The 21,361-nt window shown below is 38.8% G+C and overlaps 1 protein-coding gene across 2 annotated transcripts in view; it reads left to right on the top strand.

The window, feature by feature from the left end:
• Nkain3 (sodium/potassium transporting ATPase interacting 3) overlaps positions 1-21,361 on the top strand; it is a 606,811-nt gene that overhangs the window by 331,311 nt on the left and 254,139 nt on the right. For both annotated transcript variants that reach the window (XM_051160829.1, XM_051160821.1), the window contains exon 3: positions 5,448-5,528. In XM_051160829.1, coding sequence (XP_051016786.1) covers positions 5,448-5,528 — 81 coding nt within the window. The remainder of the gene's footprint in view (positions 1-5,447; positions 5,529-21,361) is intronic.

Genomic DNA, 21,361 nt, shown 5'->3' with positions numbered 1-21,361 from the left:
ATGGGGTGTAAGAGATGGAAATGAAATACATATGCACAGATCTGCCAGCCTTGATGGTCTTCTTGTAGGTTTCTCGGACACTCTGGATCCTTCTATTTCCCCATTCTCCCTGCAGTGCCAATAGGAAGTCCCAGTATCTATCCCAATCTCCTCTTAAGTGAAGACTTTCAGGGGACATCCCTGTTGGGCTAGTGTCCAATTATAAGTGAGTATAGACCATGTGTATCTTTCCGGGTCTGGATTATCTCACTAAGGATGATCATTTCTAGTTTCATCAATTTGCCTGCAAATTTCAGGATTTCCTTGTTTTTAAGAGCTGAGTAGAATTCTATAGTATAAATGTACCACAGTTTCTTTGTCTGTTTTTCAACCCAGGGACATCTAGGTTATTTAAAGGTTCTGGCTATTATGAATAAGGCTGCTACGAACATAGTTGAGCAAATGTCCTTGTTGTATGATGGAGCGTCTTTTGGGTATATGCCCAGGAGTGGTATCACTGGCTCTTGAGCTAGAATTATTCTCAGTTTTCTGAGAAAGCACCAGATTAATTTCCAAAGTAGTTGTACAAGTTTGCACTCCTACCAGCAATGAAGGCGTGTTTCTTTTTCTAGACATTCTCACCAGCATATGATATCACCTGAGATTTTGATCTTAGCCATTCTGATGGTTATAAGATGGAATCTCAGAGTTGTTTTGATTTGCATTTCTCTGATTACTAAAGACATTGGGCATTTCTTTAAGTGTTTCTTAGCCATTTGGTATTCCTCTGTTGAGAATTCTCTGTTTAGTTCTGAGCCCTATTTCTTAATTGGGTTATTTTGTTTGATGGTGTTTAATTTCTTGAGTTCTTTATATATTTTGGATTTAGTCCTTTGTCAGATGCATGGTTGGTGAAGATCTTTTCTCAGTCTGTAGATTGTTGCTTTGTTCTATTGACAGTGTCTTCTGCCTTACAGAAGCTTCTTAGCCTCATGAGGTCCCTTTTATTAATTGTTGACCTTAGAGCCTGGGCTGTTGGAATTCTGTTCAGGAAGTTGTCTCCTGTGCCCCAGGGGGGTCAGCCCAAACTATTGTACCAACCAAGGACAGTGTATGCCATAAACCTAGACCCTATATCCACACCTATCCAATGGACAGCGCATTCTCCACAGCTGTGTGGAGAGCAGGGACTTATTTTGCCACAAACTCTGGTGCCCCCTATTTGACCACTTTCCTTTTGCGAGGAGGGTACTGGACACTGAGAGGAAGGGGAAGCAAAATACCAAGAAGAGACCTGACAGGTTGTAATCATATGGTCAGGGAGGAGGTCCCCTTCTGTCCCAGACCTAGGGGAGGGAAATAGGGTAAAAGAGGGAGGGAGGGGGAATGGGAAGATACACATGAGGAGATAACAATTGGGATGTAATATGAATAAATTACTTAAATAAAAAAGAAATATATATGCATAGAAGCCCCATTACTCTCAGTGTTCTCAAAGATTCTGCCTAATAAAGAAGATTGTGTGGGAACACATGATTAATCATGCTCATGGCACAGGAGCAAAGAAGCAAAGTGATTAATCATTAAGCTTTGTAGAGGGATGCGTATCCAAGGAAATTGTGTGCCACAGATACCAGACAGCGTTCTAAGAAAAGGGTGCTGGAGTATTCTAAGAAAAGGGTGCTGAAGAGGCATGCAGGAGCATTGGATATTTGAACTTAGGTCCCAGTTATGGACTATTCTGAACCTCTTCTTTCCCTTATTCAAATAATCTCCAGACTTCTGACCATCTGTTCTCACTCCACTTTCACAACACTTTGTCTATAGAGCCCTGGAACCTACCTTCTTCCATTGACAGGCAACCCCTGAAAAGATGGGGCACTTTTATATGCATCCTTTTCTAGTCACCTAGCCCTACTAAGGCATTATAATCTCTGTGTTTAAAGAATGAATAGCAACTATGGCTTTGAGATTGTATGTCTTCTGTGATGGTTTCATGTCAGTTTCATATCATATTGTGAGCAAATGTAGTAAATTCATACACATGAAGAAAAAGGGATGATCAAATGACCTTAGTAAAAATAATCCACATTAAAGACTAATTCTCAATGGTGGAAATACATACTAGAAAACTTACAAAGTTTATTTCAATTACCAAAGGCTGAAATATCCTCATAAGATGAGGAGATGTTTAGGAAATCACACAAACCCATGAATCGTCTTTATAGACAAGGTGTAGTGGATGGCCAGACTTTTTTTTTTTTTTTTTTTTTTTTGAGCTCAAAAACAGCAGGAAAAAATAGCCCATCTGCCTCTCTTCTCATTCTTTTTTTTTTTTTTTTATTTTTTTTTATTAATTTATTCTTGTTACATCTCAATGTTTATCCCATCCCTTGTATCCTCCCATTCCTTCCCCCCCCCCATTTTCCCATTATTCCCCTCCCCTATGACTGTTCCTGAGGGGGATTACGTCCCCCTATATATTCTCATAGGGTATCAAGTCTCTTCTTGGCTACTTGCTGTCCTTCCTCTGAGTGCCACCAGGTCTCCCCCTCCAGGGGACATGGTCAAATGTGAGGCACCAGAGTACGTGAGAAAGTCGTATCACACTCTCCACTCAACTGTGGAGAATATTCTGACCATTGGCTAGATCTGGGAAGGGGTTTAAAGTTTACCTCCTGTATTGTCCTTGGCTGGTGCCTTAGTTTGAGCGGGACCCCTGGGCCCAAATCTGCCTATCATATTGTTCTACTTGTAGATTTCTAGGACCCTCTGTATCCTTTTATTTTGCTATTCTCCCATGCGTCTCTCATTTAGAGTCCCAATAGGATGCCTTCCCCTCTGTCCCAGTTTCCTGGTAAGTGAAGGCTTTTGTGGGACATGCCCCTTGGGCTAGTATGCAGATATAAGTGAGTATATACCATTTGATTCTTTCTGCTTCTGGGTTAACTCACTCATTATGATCATTTCTAGCTCAATCCATTTATCCACAAATTTCGGGAATTCCTTGTTTTTAATAGCTGAGTAGTATTCCATAGTGTATATGTACCACAGTTTCTTTATCCACTCTTCTACTGAGGGACACTTAGGCTGTTTCCATGTTCTGGCTATTATGAATAAGGCTGCTATGAACATGGTTGAGCAAATTTTCTTGTTGTGTGCTGGAGCAGGATGGCCAGACTTAAATCACACAAACCCATGCATTGTCTTTACAGACAAGGTGGAGCAGATGGGCAGACTTGAAGAGATGGCTTAGCGCTTCCAAATAAGTAAATACCCATCATGGATTTGTCTTGCCAGAGTTCTCTTCTCCATATCTGTGATCCATGTGGTCACTCAGCTGCACATTGAAGTGAAATTTTTAATGAAGTGTCAGTTTACAGTCAGAGTCCTTTCCTAACATGGTTTGCAATAACACCTACCAAAGGAAGCATGCTGACTCCTGGAACACGCTGCCAGATATCACATGACAACTCTGACACTCCACTGGAAATCAGAGGATGACCTGTCCTGCAGGAGATTAATATGGTGACTTGAATGACATGCCCCTTGGAAAGTGCCTAATACAACACTAGGAACACAGCCATTGTCACAGTGAAATGTGTAGACCTAGATAGTTGCCGTCAGTATCTGTGAAAGGTCAGAAACGGAATCTATAATATAGCTTGCAGGAGATCCTGAATTCCCTTCAGGCATTGTTTATGCTGCGTTTTGAAAAAGATTTGTCTTATTGTACCTTTGCTGTACTGTGGACAGTCTCAATACTTCAGGGGTTGCAGTTGGATTGGAATAATTATGAATTATATGGCTTCTCGGGGGATGTAGTCCTGCGATATAAAGCTTGCCTAAGGTCTGCAAGGGGCTGCTTCAGTTATCAGGAAAACAAAATCAAATGAGAAAAATTTCTCAGGCATGTCTTTAGCCTTGCTCCATTAGAACCTTCCCTCCTGACTTGGTTATCAGCATGTCTGGTCTGCTCTAATACACGTATGCTTCATTTCATGCCCTCCACTTAGCAAAGCATCTGTATCTTTTGTACTTGTGATGTGTAAAAATAGCCCACTGAGGATGTATTTAAGATCTCTTCAAAATCCATGGAAATAAGTACGTAGTTCAGAAGAGTGTGTTTGAATGTATTCACAATATGTGAAAAATACCTAACCCAACATAACCTATCAGTGTTCGTATGACTTCTTTGACAGGTTTTAATGTAAATTCACAATGATTGTAGAACTTTAAATATTTTTATCATCTTTTTTCAAAAATCAAAATATTCTCAGAAAAAAATGTTACATCAAAATATTCCTTTATAGTTTACAGACCTATGAGAAATCATTTTGAAATACTTTAAAATCATAAATGCCAAAGACATAGTTAATTGATCTTACAGATAAACACTTTTAGTAAACATTTGATAGGATCATGTTTTAATGCAATACCTGTTATTCAACACAGAATAAAGTTACAAAATAATTTTAATTTTTAAATTTAGGAACAAGGTAAAATGATTGCAATCTACTGATAAAAAGAAATTATTTAACTCACATTCCTACTTCAACAATTCATAGATTTTTTTTCCCAATACACTAAGATGAACATGCAAACTATTGTATTTCATCAATGATCCTTACAGCATGCACTGTCTCCACTTAGTCAAACTCTGCATCTCTATGAAGGAGTTTGATCTGGACTACATTAATTCAGATTGGCTAGTGATCTTATTGATGCTGTTTCTGACCTTTCCTAGTAGGATGTGAATGAAAGGTATTTTTTATAATAGAAATCTGCTATTTGCTCACTCATTCTGTTAGCGATTTATGTCCCATATTCTAAAGACATTTTATATGTCTGTACTTTCACTGTTTGACTACAGGGGCATGTGATTTACTCTTAGTAAGATAACACAACAGATGAGAGTTTGACAGCTCTACTTCAAAACCCATTTTCAAAGTCTTCATTCAGAGATATGGGAGTTCTATTTTGACTAAATTTCTAAAATTAGACAATTTACACTTTTGAATTGAATAATTATATGTCAAGTCTATGTCAATATTTAATTATATTTATGTATGTGAGCATATAGGAAGACTGAGGAATAGACAGTACATAGATATATAGACAGATAATAAGTAGATTAATGACTCAGGGAAACAGTATAATGTGTTCCCTTGAAAAGGTAATGCATAGAAAACAGAAATCATATGACCAGTTGTATTTACCTTGTACCTGAAAGTCAGGAAAGGATTTTATAAGTCTAGATTTCTAAGTATCCATTAAAAATAGTAAGAACCATTGGATTTTCAAATTTTAAATCTTAGGATACATGATACAAAGATATTTTTCTGAATACCCCGTATTTCCCCATAAAGAACCTGTATTTATTGACATTTCTATTACTGATTAATTTCAAATATGTGACGTTTATCTTCATTTTTCCTCTCTCTTTTTCTCAACCCTGTCATATCCAGTATACAGTGTGGACTGCCCTCTGGGTCACCTGGAATGTGTTCATCATCTGCTTTTATTTAGAAGTAGGAGGCCTCTCTAAGGTGAGTCTATCATGGACTTTGAAAGAATACAGTCTTGATGATGAGATAACAATTGAAATGTAATGTTAATAAATTAATAAAATGTATTAAGAAAGAATAGTCTTAAATTAACTACTATGATATATATTTGTACTATTATACTTGAGTGGAGAAATAGAAAACATTTAGACACAGTACCAATCAAAAATAATCTAAATTTGTATGGCTTCCATATTTGTAATCACAGCACTTGGAAAAGTGAGACAGGGGAATCATTTTAAGGTCATACTTGGCTATAGAGTAATTTCAGAGTCAGTATGTTATATGAGAGCTTGCTTTAAAAAATAATGTCTAGCAGGGCACAGTGGTGTGTGCCTGTAATCTCAGCACTTGGGGAGACACAGGCAGACAGATCTATGTGAGTTTGAGGATAACCTGGTCTACAAAGTGAGTTCAGTACAGCCAAGGCTAGACAGAGAAACTCTGCTTCAAACAAGCAAACAAAAAAAATTGTATTCTATCATGAGAAGATGAACTTGGAGGAATGCATGCTAACATAAAGGAATTTCAAAATCATGGCCTTTGTTTTGTTTGTCATGATGAAATTGAGACTTGTCTTCTAGTGAGTTCTTGTGTCTGTTTGATGAATGCTTAGTATTAGAGTGACCATGGGCCTATATATTTTAAAGTAAAAGGGGGTGTGAACATTAATGAATAAAGTAGGAAAGGGGTTGTAAAGAAAAAATATCTATAGATTTCAGAAGAGCCACACTTACTAACATATAAGCACGTGGGTGTAGTATTTTCTATTATGAGGTTCTCATCTGACTCTGCTCTTACTTCAATATGATACACATCTTATTTCTGACTGTTACAATTATTATTTTTGTCAGTTTCCTGAAAACATGTATTTTGATTATTACAACAATAACAAAGTGTGTTAAATTTCTAATTACTGTTCCTTAAAAATATTCCTGCCTGGTATAGCTTTCACTGTAAAGAAGAAACATAAGAGTATAATTCAAAAAAATTGTATGAAGAAATTTATTATTTTTAGATATTAGTAAATAAATATGAACTATCTATTCTTTACTGACAATCTGAAATTGTACACAGAATATGGTCCTTGACTTCACTTGGGACCTTGATATTAAAACTCTTCCTTGAAGACACAGAAGTATCTAGCACTCTTGGACTCTACTGAAGTGCATATTGGGGAAAACATGTCCTATTTAGCCAAGGAGTGAATATCATTGAGGGATTTGTTGTAGAACACATAGAAGTGATTTGACTCTTTTTTTATATACCATAATGACTAAAATTAGATTGGCATCATTTCTCCTGCTTGAGAGATAGGAGACAAAAAGACACATTTCTGTTGCTGAGATCGACACATGAGCTCTGGCTCCTTCGATAGTGGTATGCTACTGCTTGCTCATCACCACTAAATTCTAGGATATAAAGTTTGACTAGACTCTGCATCTAGGTGTTGTTGCCTATAAATGTGGATTGTGTGTCATTTTAAAATACAAATCCAATAAATAAAAGGACCGTGAGCAGAAAGTTAAACACAGTATTCAGCCTCAAACTTTCTAGCTTGTGATTTGGATGGTCACTTTAACTCATGGGTATTTCTAGTTCACTGAGTTGGAAATTGCCTTTTATTTTCTTCCTTACGAACTGATTTGAAATAAGTTGGAAGACAGAAAGTTTCCCCTCAGGAACTGGCATAACAGGGTGTGGAAATAATACAGAGTTTCAATAATAAGCATTTAGATCAAGGTTCATCTGTAGCACTTACTGTGAGCTGTGAAGCAATCACTGATTCCCCTATGATCCTGTGAAAGCACCCTAACGGGGCCAGCATTGCCAGTAATGATGTTGGCAAACATTGGTTTGGTTTCATTTGTGTTTATCATATATGGTAACTGTGTAAGTTTCAAAAACAATGCTGGAGTAGTAAAATACATGACAGTAGACATTTGTTCTGCATGAGTATAATTGCTGCTCACAATTATTTTTGTAAACTGCCCTTTGTAACTATTTTTCTAACCTCTAAGTGAATGTCAAAGTATTTCTTTTGTTGTTTTGTTTTGGTTTTGTTTTGGTTTTTGGTTTTACTTTTCTCTGGTCCCCTTTTATTGCACATTAGTCTTTATGTATGAAGAACTGACCAGGATGGGAGCTGGGCAGTCATGTTCAGGAGTGCAGGTAGACTTCCACATAGGCCCCTGCTTCGTGGTACTTGCATCACTGCTCATGTTTGAGGTCCTTGTAAGAGCAGCATTAGCAGGAGAGTACACAGGAAGCCAGCACAGTGTTGAGCCCAACAGGTTGATGCACTTGTCATCTTGGTTATTCACTTTTAACCCATTTGAAAATCCATTAAGCTGTCAACACATATTTTTGGTTAAAAGGATGTGTGACTCCAAAAAGAATATTCTTATTATTTTCTGTTAACTGTTTTTTATAGCCTTTCTGGCTAGCCACAGTTTAATCTCAAATGGAGCCTACATGAACCTATTCTGAAAGAACAAAGTTAAGGACCCTTGAAAAAGAAAAACCCCTGCCAAGCTTCCAATTGGATTCTGTTTTCTAAGAAATCGTTCATCCATGTGTGATAGTTTATGTACCGGACTTATAACAGAGAGTTCTCCACCTACTTCTAGTCCATAAAGCATTTCCTGTAATTACCCACTTTAATAGATTAACAGAAGTGACCTGTACTTTGAGGTTTACCAAAACATACATTCTGGACCAAAAACTCTGTTGAGCACATTTCCCTGGAGAGTTGTAAAGAAAGGACTATTCAAACAAGAAAGAGGGTGCAGCAATAGGCCAAAGAAATAGTTCTATCCAAGACCAGCTAAATGAACCTATCATCCAGGGCTTTCCAGAGAAACAGAACAGCTGGACTGAATATATATTACAGAAGGAATTTATTATATTAGCCCACACAATTCAGCACGGGCAGTTGAACAATGGCCATCTGCATGCTGTAAGAGCTAAGAGCATGGTAATTGCTCTGTCCATAAGAATGGGTATCTCAGCAGTCCCAATTTGGGAAACCAGGGGGATCTTCAGTCAAAATCAAAGCAGCAGTAGTGATGGCCATAGAGGAGATAGCTGGCTGGCAGGCAGGCAGGGAGGCAGGCAAGCAGGCAGGCAGACTGACTGGCAGGCAGGCAGGCAGGTAGGTAGGCAGGCAGGGAGGCAGGCCGACTGTCTGGCAGGCAGGTAAAAAGCAACAGCATTTTCTGCAGATTGGCCTGTTGCTGGAAGATATTCCTCACCCTGAGGGAGGGTTTTACTCCAAAATTAATCCATCTAAAAAATAGCTTTATAAATTACAGAGCTGTTTCTTGTACTTGACCCCAGATCCAGTAAAGTTGACAAAATTAACTGGGGCAAAACTAATGACTTTTGCGATTGCTTATAGGAGGGCATCTAAGACAAAGGTGGCTACACAACTGAGAAGTCTCAGCCCAGTGTCAGCATCACTGGATTTCCCTATGTAAGTCACAGGCAGCTATCTTCATACAATTTTTCCCCTAAGCAATTGTTTCCAGTTTTATGACTTTGGAGACAAGCCTTGTCAATGCTGCAAGTTTGCTGAGGTTCCTGGTCTTACAAGTTTCATGAGGCTCTTGTGTCTCCCTGCCCCTCCAAGGAGTGTTTCTATCCCCAAGAAACAGCTAGAAAATAGACTCTTCCTGCAAACACTGTCTCCAGAGTAATTCATTCTACCGTGGCATCTGAGTGCTCACCTGATCCTCCTTAAGTAATGCTATGATGAGAACACATAGGGAAGCAGGAAGCCCTTGCTTGGTACAAACAGAAATAACAGTACAGTATGGTAGATTGAAAACCAACCATGTGTGAAGTATACATGTGAAGAATAAATAAACTAAGCATGAGAGTTAAAGTCAGGTGTTAGAGGATTGGACTTCTAAAAAGACAGGACTCCGTGTTACTGATGCAAACTATATTTAAATACATGCATTCATGGACATTCAAAGAGAAGAAATAGGGTGTGGAAAAACAAATAGAAGAAAATCTTTATAGTCCAATTAATATCATAAAGTAAACGTCCAGTAAATTGCCATAATACAGATTAAAAGAGAGATTTATAGCAATAAAAGTATGAATTGTACAATCAGACACAATAATCATAAAACATGCCAAAACCCAAATGTTCAATTACATGAAACAAAGAGAGAAATTGAGAACATAGAAAGAAACATGGAAAACTTAACAATCCTTTTGTTCTTATTAATATAAAATAGAAACAATTCAAAAGCATTATAAAGTGTACAATCCAGTCAACCTATATGACATATAGAACAAAAATAAAACAAATATTCTATTAAAATGTCTGTGGAACAATGATCAAATTCTATTCAGGTTCACAAAACATCTCAACAAATACCAATAACAAATAGTCAGGATGCCTGGGTTCTACTGCACAGAAGGCCTCTTAATATGACCCATAAGGAAAGAAAGTTGAAAAGATAGAGGTTCAAATAATAAGAGGCTAAAGAACAGCATTCAGAAACATTTGTATGGCCAAGAGTAGTGACACTGACACCCTTATCCAAAAGCTACTGATGGATGGAGACAGGGCCCAGCTGTGGTTCATGTGCTCATGCTTTACAGTACTAAGGTGTGATGGCGGAGGGTATGATTGTCCTATCTGCATCCACCATCTGCTGCTTTGCCAGGACAAGACAGGGTCCGGACTGGAGGTCTGACTGATTGCACAGATCCAAATCTTTTCAAAAAGGAAATCTATACAGCCTCAAAGGATGGGGGCAACTGAGGCCATCCTGAAGCACTGCCTGACCATTCTTATTAATGAAGAGTGCGCACTCTCGTAAATGATTAGAGACCTGGTTAAATTCTTATGAGGCCCTTGATGGCAGCTTGCAGATGTTCCCTTTGCATTGATCTCCTGTGCCACCCAGCCATGCAGCAGGTATATGTCACCATGGCCCTAAGCATATTGATTCTCCCCATATCTTCTAGCGCTTGAAAATGATGGATGCATTGTTTTTTTAATATGACTGTATATGGATAACCAAATATGTCTGTGCAATATCATTTTCTGGAGTCGCACTTCCCTTTCCTGAAAAACCAGGGAAAGCAACGCAATCCTCTTCTGAAGTTCTTGGAAGCACTAAATGAAATATTACTGTACAGAGATTAGAAAGGACCCCGGCATATTCTGAGGTCTCAGTAAACAATGCCTGTCTTTATTGTCATTGTGATCATCTTGATTGTTTAGGGAGAAACTAATAGACATTGGGATCTTCACTCCCAACTCTTTTGGGAAATGTATTTATTAGCATGCAAGAGCTACACAAGGTAAACGTGTAGGACTGAGTGGTTTAGAGACGTATGGAGCAGTTCCTTGTGATATGATCTCAGCTGTGCACAGTAACTTCTCAGCTCCACTGCTCTTAATTAAATCCTTCCCCCCTCCACACCCCAACATGGAAACAGCTTCTTGATATAATTTGAAGACAGATTTTCTGTGTGTTCTTTCTGCTCCCCTTTGAAGTACTTCAAGCATCTTCGAGAGCCTCTGTGGTTATTTTTTATGCAATTTAAAAAAGATCAACAGAAGCACAATTCATAACTTAATGCCACTTATTTGGAACTTAGACGATTTGAAATACTTTTTTCTCCTGAGGAATATAATCAGAACATAAATGCGAAAAACCTATCTCATTTTCTGCCATATCCTCGTATCACTAGGGCCCTAGGACCCGGACTAAGAATAGCAAGGGGATGAAGAAAGAAGAGACAGACAGACAGACACAGAAAAGCTGGTGTTAGGAAAAATATCTCTCAATATACACACATGGGCCTTTGGAAGGCTTTTCCATCCCTTTGAGCCTTGCCCAGGGACATCTTCGCCCTTCCCTGAGGCTGAGGAGACATTGAGGTCCTTGACATGACTACGCCCACGGTAGCACACATATCTACTGAGGATTTCATTTACTCTCTACATCTTTCTACCTTTAGAAATATTGAAAATGTAAGTTACAATGAGAACCTAAGCTGTATTTTTTCATTCTAAAAGAATTAGGCTGTTTTCTTTTTAAGCGCTATTCCCTAATGGTAGAAATACTAAGCTAATATTTATTTCAAGTGGGTGTTCTTAAAGTATATATAAAACCCATATTATAATGATCTTAGAGGATGTCAAATGTATCACATTTTCATAGAGTTCTGAATGTGTATTACTTTGTATGAACATCAATTTAATCATAAAAAGAAGGCAATTCTATGAACATTTATCCAATCTTAATTATGTGCTTTGATTAAAAGCTTTCTAAAACACTCCAGGAAAGGCTTGAACTCACTCACCATGGCCCGCCTCATACAGTTGCTATGCTTTGCCTTACCTATTGTGTCCTTACCTCCAGAGTAGATATTTATCGTCTTCATTTTAAAGATAAGAACCCCTGAGAGAGAGCTGCCTGGCTCAAGGCACTTATGCCATGAATGAACATCTGGCCTGATGGCCCCATTGTACCACATTGTCTTCCACACAGAAAGAAAACCCATGTGTGCTTATTTTTCTTTTCCCTATTCCACCTACACTATCTGCTTTTGGGTATTTTAGTTCTTAAACTAATATAAACCCTTTTATCGTTAAGGGAAATAATAGCACTTTATGGGTCTCATTTTACTACCAGGGCTGCTCATAAGAGTCTTCTGTGGAATCTCCAAAGTCCCCATGAGCAGCCTGGCAGCACCAGTGAAGTCATTCTTATCAAGGCATATTGTCATCAGGAGATTTTCCTGCCTTACTTAGTAAATTATTTTTTCTTGGTCAAGATTTGGTTTCCTACAAGGCTAGATTCTTCCATCAATCTTGACTTTGAGTAGGGTTTGAAAAAGGACATTCAAGACTGATATGTGTACCAGAGGCATTGCAAGTCAAACAACTCTCGGTCACTTTCTATGGTTTACAGTCCAAAGAACTTAAAACATTTTTTTCCCTCCTTTGGTGTGGGTGCTAGGGCCTCCAATGTCTGAAGACAAAGCCTCAAGCACATGGGTTCAGGCAGGGATTTGATTTGTCCTGGAGCGAGGTTGAATGAAATCTTGTATTTTTAGAAACGCCATCAAATGCCAGCATTTTATGACCGTTATTCTACAAGGACAACTTAGTGCTGTGTTACAGTCCAAAGACATGCAGAAACCACTAACTTCCATGCGGTTGCAGCAATCCTGATATTTATCAAGGATATTAGATTAGAGTTTTGTGTTATGATCTCATGTTTTTCTGTCGAAGTTCAAATAAATCTTTCCAACTGGCAGGTGGACATACTATTTGTTCTATCAATTGGCACTCTCCATCGTGTTTTATGACTAGAGACACTACATTGAAAAAGAGCTATGCAAATATCCCCAGACTTACCTTTCCTGCTGGTTATAGATATGTGCCATCATGACTCTGCAAATTTTTCTAGAAATGCCTATGCCCTTCTTTTTGTATTTTACTGTTTCTTGCCTGTCTACTGAAAATATAACTGAGATAAAAATTTTAAGGAAATTACCAGGAAACTGGGACAGAGAGGAGGACATCCTATTGGGACTCTAGATGAGAGAAGCATGGGAGAATGGCAAAGTAGAAGGATCCAGAGGGTCCTAGAAACCTACAAGAAGAACATTATGATAGGCAGATTTGGGCCCAAGGGTCCTGCTCAAACTATGGCACTAGCCAAGGACAATACAGGCCATAAACTTCAAACCCCTACCCAGATCTAGCCAATGGACAGGACATTCTCCACAGTTAAGTGGAGAGTGGGGTATGACTTTCACATGTACTCTGGTGCCTCATATTTGACCATGTCCCCTGGATGGGGAGACCTGGTGGCACTCAGAAGAAGGATAGCAGGCTACCAAAAAGAGACTTGATACCCAATGAGCATATAAAGGGGGAGGAAGTCCCCCTCAGGAACAGTCATAGGGGAGGGGCATAAGGGGAAAATGGGAGGGTAGGAGGAATGGGTGGTACAAGGGATAGGATAACCATTGAGATGTAATATGAATAAATTGATAAAATAAAATTAAAACAAAAGAAAAAATTTTAAGGAAAGATAAGAATTTTATGTATGCATCAAGATTATTTTTAAACATCACAGTAATTGTGGCATGGTTTTGATTTGCTGAGTAACTAATTGCTTAAATCCTGTCTCAAATCTAGATGCCATCCTTTAATAAAGTGGGTAATAAAGTCAATAACAGAGAAGGACATGAAAAAATAGTATCCTTGCAACAGGAGGCTTAAATCTGTTCTTCCACATCACCTTCAGCTAATCATCTAAGCCACCCACTTCTGGGACTTTTTGTGAAAGTTAAGTTTTAACAACCTGATTAGAGTAAGAGGCAGCTAAGAGGTTAATGAAACACCACCCTGATTGTGTCTGCATTAGCATTTCCAGACACCATTAGGTCATCTAGAATTTGTTATAATAATGGTTTAATCCGTACATTTATTCAAATTTGTGCAGTGTATAAGAGTCTGATGATTTATTTGACCATGTCCCCTGGAGGGGGAGACCTGGTGGCACTCAGAGGAAGGACAGCAGGTTACCAAGAAGAGACTTGATAGCCTATGAGCATATACAGGGGGAGGAAGTCCCCCTCAGGAACAGTCATAGGGGAAGGGGAGTAAGGGGAAAATGGGAGGGAGGGAGGAATGGGAGGATACAAGAGACGGGATAACCATTGGGATGTAACAAGAATAAATAAATAAAAAATTAAAAAAAAAAGAATCTGATCATTCTATGGAATGTGGAGCCTGCTTGGAAAAATGGATTATTGAAGAATGGTCTTGGCTTTATGTTGCCTTTAACCTTTTCTGCTGTGGGTCTGCTTGGCTTTGTTTGTTTGTTTCTGTTTTTTGCTTGTTTGTTTGTTTGTTTTATTATTGTTGTTGTTCTTGGACTTTGTTTGATTTTGAGACAGTTCTCACATAGAGCAGGCTGGACGCAAACTCAATATATCCATAACTGGCCTTGAACTTCTGATCCTCCTGCCTCTACCTGTCATGTGTTGAGACTGTACGTAGGGACAATACCCTTTTCCTTTCTCCAGCTATGAATCTGTTCTGCTTCTGTCTGCTTCTTTGCCAACATATAGCCCATTTCTTTTTGCTTTTCCTCTGAATCCATGAACCAAAATAAAACTTTCATCCATTTAGTTGTTAATATCAAGTGTTTTGGTCACAGTGACACACACACAACTAATACACATACACATTTTCCCTCCTCCTCCCTTATACTTACCTAGAAAATGAGAATGAGAAGTAACCAGCAGTTTACAAAGTCAGTTTTAAGAGATCTTCACCTCAGACAGTTATGAGTCTGTTCCAGTGACTGAAGGCACTTGTTTTGCTATATTTCTAAATATGGTAAAAATCTCTGGCCACCTTCAATGAGCTGGTATTTGGAAGTCAACAGTTATTCCACTGCAAAAAGCAACTTATAACATAACCCCCTGGCATGCTGAGCTAGACCTCAACTGCTGGATTTCCACGTAAACATTATGATCAAAGACATCTGCGTATTGCAGAGAGTTCACTTTTGCATCCTGTATTCAAAGGCTTTGCTGCTTTTGGAAAGCAACTTAAGGATTCTGGTGCAGTTTTTGATGCAGTCAATTGAACATGAGATTGTTTTGGAAGAACAATGTGTAGAACAAACACAACACATATAATTGCTGTTAAGATTTGGGTTTTTATGATGTTAATTAGTTTGTTTCGAAAGCACAATCTCTTTGCTATGAAGCATCAATTAAGAGTGCAATCATGACAGTGAGTTTCACATGACATTATTCTATGGTTACATTGCAAAAAAAAAAAAAAGATAATGATTAACAGGTTTAGCTACATGTACTTACTTCTCTAAGTCAAATAGCAGTGAATACTATTGGCAGCCTTACAAGATAAATTGACACACATGGTCATCTTCTAATTGCAGTGTGTAGAATGCCCCTGTAGTTGACAGGACAGCCCATAGCATTCAACTCCTCTGCCAAGTACGTTGCAGAGACAGATCACAAATCATTTCAATGCTTTTATCAATTTTTCCTCTGTAGCCTGATGAGATAAAAAATCATAGATAAATATCATCTCCAATAAATTATTTTGCACAGAGAATCTATATGATCAGACGTTGTGATAACATGAAGAATTATTGGCCTGACGTCAGAGTGAATTGGGATAGTGTCATGAACACAGATCCTTATGAAAGTCCTGGGGCAGATGATTTATTTATTGTCCAGTTGTAGCAGCTGCTGGGGGCCCAGTGTTTCACAACACAGTCATAACACTGGTGCCTCACATTTGACCATGTCCCCTGTAGGGTGAGACCTGGTGGCACTCAGAGGAAGGACAGCAGGTTGCCAAGAAGAGACTTGATACCCTATGAGCATATACTGGGGGAGGTAATCCCCCCCAGGAACAGTCATAGAGGAGGGGAATAATGGGAAAATGGGAGGGAGGGAGGAATGGGAGGTTACAAGGGATGGGATAAACATTGAGATGTAACAAGAATAAATTAATAATTAAAAAAAAAACCCTCCAGACTCCTGGTTGAGAAAGAATAAGTGTGAGAATGCAATAGGAGGAAAATGATGGAGTATCAAAGATATGTATCAGGAAGAACGTAGGAAATGACTGACTAGGAAAGTAAAGCATCAAGTATGACACATGAGCAGGAAGATAGGATTCATTGATCTTAGTATTAGCACAAAGACAAACCATATTATTGAAATGTTCCTAACAAGCCAGTGTCTGCCTAGAGGTGGGACAACAACGTAGGGTGTCAGCTTTAATATGAACATGCCCAGGGAGAAAGGTCAGGAAACATGAGGGATTTTAGCCCTCTGGTATCCTGTCTAAGCACTGATAAGAGAGGAAAATGGAGAACAGTCACCAAATGAAAAGATTGCTCAGATTTGGCAGAATTACCTGGTCTGACTCAGGACAGATCACCGTGCGGAGGTCAGAAGTTGATAGCAAAAGGGCAGAAGAATCATCTGAGGTCTTTTAAGTCAGGAGTGAGCTGCTGTCTCTTTGCCCTTTGGAGGAGCTCATCATTGATTCACCTTTCCCTGTTTCCTGACATGGCAATATGAACAATACAGGAATAATTCAACATCCATTTCTCTGAAGAGTAATTGCCAGTGTCTGTGCAGGTCAAAATCAGTACAAGCGTTCCACCACTGAACATATATCCAGATAAATGAAATCGGTATATTAAAAAGACACTTGAACTCATGTGCTCATTGTAGTACTATTTGAACTAACCAAGATATGGAATCAACTGAGGTGCTCTGAAACAGGCAAATAAATAAAGAAAATGTGGCATACATACAGCAGAATAATACTTGTATTTAACAAGAATGAACTCCTGTTATTCAAGGCTCTATGCATGGCATGGGGAAATATAATACTAAATGAAACAAGGCAAATGCCAAGAAAGCAAATCCCACATGCTATCTTTCAAGTGTATGAACTTAAGTAAGTGGATTGCACAGAAGTAGAGTGGGATGGTGATCACTGAAGGTAGGAGAATACAGTGAGGTGAGAAGAGGAAAGATGGATAAAGCCTACCAACGTATGACTAGATAAGTATTACTTCTATTGTATAGGTAGAGACATTAAAGTAATCCTGCTTTACTCTTATAGTTTTTGACAACTTATTTATGGTACCTGAATATTTAAATTATGTCAGAAGGGGCAAGTGTTTATAAAAATGATAGCATTTTTCTACTTCCTAGATGAGCACATGTGTTTAATCATCCTTTCATTCACCTCAGTGGCAGGTGCTTCTGCTTGTGTTTTAGTACCCAGTCCTGCTGCTGGGTGGGAACCTAGAACAACTTGGTTTTTATCTGAGGTTGCAGAGTTCTCCCCTCCCCTCAAGCGTGTGTGCGCATGTGCGCCTGCATGCACACACACACACACACACACACACACACACACACACACACACACACACACACAGTTCTGGCTGGCAGCTGAGATATTATGAAATACAGTGGGATAGCTGCTTAAGAACTATTAGAAGCAGACTAAAACTTAGTCAACCAATGCACATTTACCACCTTGATTTTTGTAGGTCAGAACTCTTACACAGGTCTTGGAAGGTTAAAATCAAGGGGTCTGTAGAGCTGCATTTCTGTCTAGAGAGGTTGGAGAGAGGAATGCATGTACCTTAAAGGTGTCCACATGCTTAGTGATGAACTCTTTATTCTCAAAGCCAAACAAACAAACAAACAAACAAATGGTGGCCCTATGCTTCTCAAAAGGAAATCTCTGAGTTTCTGTAGCCCCCCCAAAAAAAAACATTCTCTATTTTGAAGGACTCCTGGGCTTAAAACTGAGTTCAGCTGGTTAAAAGGGTAATCCTTCCACATGGCGAACCTTATTGCAACAGTCTCCAAATCTCTTTTTCATGAAAGGAATACTCACATATTCTGAGGATGAGTAAATGAACGTCTTGGCGACCATTATTTTACTATTGCAGAAATGACAATCATGCTGGCCCCAAGAGGACTTTGAAAATGTCAACAGTGCATTAGAATCAGGGTCACAAATAACTGTGTTGAATGAACTTTCATAGCAGCTTGTGGCTGCCTTCCTCCATGTTCATTTTTTCTATTAAAATGTATACATCAGCCATTATTTTAGAATTTGAAATAAGTAACTAAAATCATCACTTCAATAGTCATACAGAAGTGCACATTTTCTCTTGTCTTGGTTTACATCATCCTAAGCATAGTACCGAATGTTCTGGCTATATACAAGTGTTATTGTCCTAAAGTGTTCAGTGTAGAGTGTCCTTGACTTATAGTTTTATTACATTGTGTGGTAGTTGGAATAAAATGCTCTCATAGTCTCGGGCTCTTCAACACTTGGTTCTCACTTGGGTGTGCTGTTTGGAACAGCTGTGGCATGACTGGAAGTAGGCTATGGGGTTTGTAAGAGTCACACCATTTCCAGTCTTCTCTCTGCTTTATATTTGTAATTTGAAGATGTGAGTTCACAACTCCCTGTTCTTACCAATCCCTCCTCCTCCATGAAGTACTATTATTCCTCGGAACCATAAGCAAAATAAACCCTCTTTTTTATAAGTTGCCTTGTTCATGGTGTTTTGGCATAGGATTAGAAAAATAACTAATGATAATCAAAAATATGGGAAATGTATTTAACTCAACTCATCTACTGAAAAAGCATAGCTTAAATACAAACATATTTCAGTGTACCCACCATTTCCTTTCTGTTCACTTAGATGCTTCAAAGCTATTTATCTGAGAAAGAATGTTAACTTTGTATCTCTAGCATAGTGGGAAAAATATCTAACATCTATCATTCCTTCAGAATCTGTATAGCTTTGACACCGATATAAAGTTAGAAAAAAAAAAACAGTAAGTACCATTTTTAAGCTGTCAATAACAAAAAGCAAGTGTTCAATGAGTGGTGACCAGAGGATGTATTGAGTGAGTGCAGTGATAATAGAAAAAGAACAAACTCTAAGCCAGGGCAGGGAACGCCATCTTTACCAAGATTCTACCAGCATCAGCAGCTACTTTCCCAGGGAAGATGAGCTTAGAGATTTATCGTTCTCTGTAAAGAAAAGCATTTCAAGTAACCTTCTGACCTTCACGAAGATGCCAGCATTTTCCTGCAGAAAAATACTTTGTGTTTCTACCTTTACTTTTTTTCCCCCCTCTAATGGCTTTTTCACACTATGTACCACAGCCCATACTCACTTTGCAGACTGTCCTTTGGTCAGCATGACTGCAGAGAGAACTCCATGGGTTACAGGGGTCAGAGCATAGGTCACTGCACTTGAGGGATGAGTGTGCAGAAATAAGTTCAAAATACAGGAGGACTCCTGTTACATAGTGTATGCATCAGTGACCTACAATATCTACTGGGGCAAAATAAGGGGGAAACCTGTCTAGGAGTCCTCTTGATGTCACCAGACTTCATTTTCCCGAGCTTATTCAGACAAGTGGGCTCCTCAAGCATAAGACTGTTCACTGTTCCATCCACTGTTTAGCTCAGAGCCATAGTGGTCCAAACACTAAGTCAAGTACAGGTAAATATTCATCACACAGAAGCCCCATAAGGAAGTAGAGTAGGGTGCTGAAAGAAAAACTGGTGCAGGGAAATCCATTCAGAATAAGCACTCTCTCCCTACTATTATTCTAGCAACAAAAATTCAATTTGTTTGGGCTGTCTAGGGACAGGAATTGACCCTCTTTCTAGAACAAAGTGCAGCAATTTAACAACATAGTTTCAAAGGGGCCATGTGAAGCTTTTGCTTGGTAGAAATAATTCATCATTTATTTTTGCTGCATAATTATAGAATTAATAAAGAAGACACTTCCTAAGAGTATTTGAACTATTAGGGCATTGAGACTATTCTGATGTTTGAGAAATTACTCTGCCCTGCTTCGGAACAGCATCAGAAGAATGAGATGTATAGTAAGCCGTGCTCACCATTAACTGAGATAGCAAGGTATAATAATAACTGCAGTTATTATCCCTGCATAGAATTTAGCATGAGAGAGCGCAATATGGATTTTGGTTCAGTATGAAAGGCGGGCTGCCTGATGTCTGAAATCAATGGATGTCAGAAGAGCCTAGACATTGGGTGATGTGCATGAATAATTGAAGACTGACTTGTTAACTGCAGAAGTGAAGTTGGCCTCACAGAGAGAAGCCATTGTCAATTGCCAGCAATTTACTGTGTTTTTGAAAACCACAGGCAGCAATTTACAGAAAAGATTAGGCCAGTTACTGTATGCGGGTGGCATTTTCGTGATTTAAGACGTCAATCTGGAAAGCTGTAAACTGACAGCTGGAGTTGGGAATGAGGTTATAAAGTTTACAGAGGAACTGCAGCTCTCTGAGAATGCCTATATTTCTATGTGGGAGGCCCCTGAGCCCGCATCCCCTGCTGAGCTGAGCCTAGCTGGAGTATGCAGATGAGCATTGTCAGAGCAGGGTGATGTATTCCCTCTCAGAACCATTAAGCACCTTTGCAACTCTAGGTGTTCTAATGCAGCATGTTTACGAGGGGAGGGGAGGTGTTCAGATTTTATTTCTTGGAAGAGAAATCATTGTCCATATTTCTGTGCAATCCTGGGGATCATCATCACTTCCACCCCGTAAGACGAGCCTACTTAGCAGTTCTTCATAAGAAAATGATTAAAGGAAAATCCCCTTTTTATTAGTGTAATCTCTTTCCACTTATCCTCCCCAATGGTGTTAAGTCAGTAAAAATAATTTCTACATATTGAATTCTTCATGCTTGAAAGTAGGTCCAGCCCTCCAGAGAACATGTAACCCTGAGGACCGAAGGAAGGGATGATTGCTAGTGATGAATATTCATGAAGTGCAGCACCTCGTAATTTACACACAATAAAGTGGGGCCCATAATGAATCATTTTTGGAGTTTTCCAAACATGAACTTTTGACATATTTTGAAATTTATTCTCAGTATTTACATCCATTTAATTTATGCTCTTTTCTAGTGATTTTTAGTGGGATTAGATCTTGCAAGTATGAGTTGTGGCTGCTTCCTGATCTAAAATCACTTGTGTCAATGCTCATTTTGGAAACGGAGTTTAGCTTTCCACAAGAAATATTTCAATAATCCCAGCATGTGTCATCAATCCCAATTAAATCTATCTGAAATCTAAGACATATGTGTTAAGTTACAGCCCCGCTGGCTGTATTCTCTCTCCCTAAAGGCAGGCCACATCCCCTTCAGATTTGGTAAGCAATGCATGCTGTGGCCTTGCTGCTGCTCTCTTCT

The sequence above is a fragment of the Acomys russatus genome, chromosome 2 (genome assembly GCF_903995435.1).
Source record: "Acomys russatus chromosome 2, mAcoRus1.1, whole genome shotgun sequence".
In the NCBI taxonomy this organism is placed as follows: Eukaryota; Metazoa; Chordata; class Mammalia; order Rodentia; family Muridae; genus Acomys; species Acomys russatus.
This window is presented reverse-complemented; position numbering and strand designations above follow the sequence as displayed.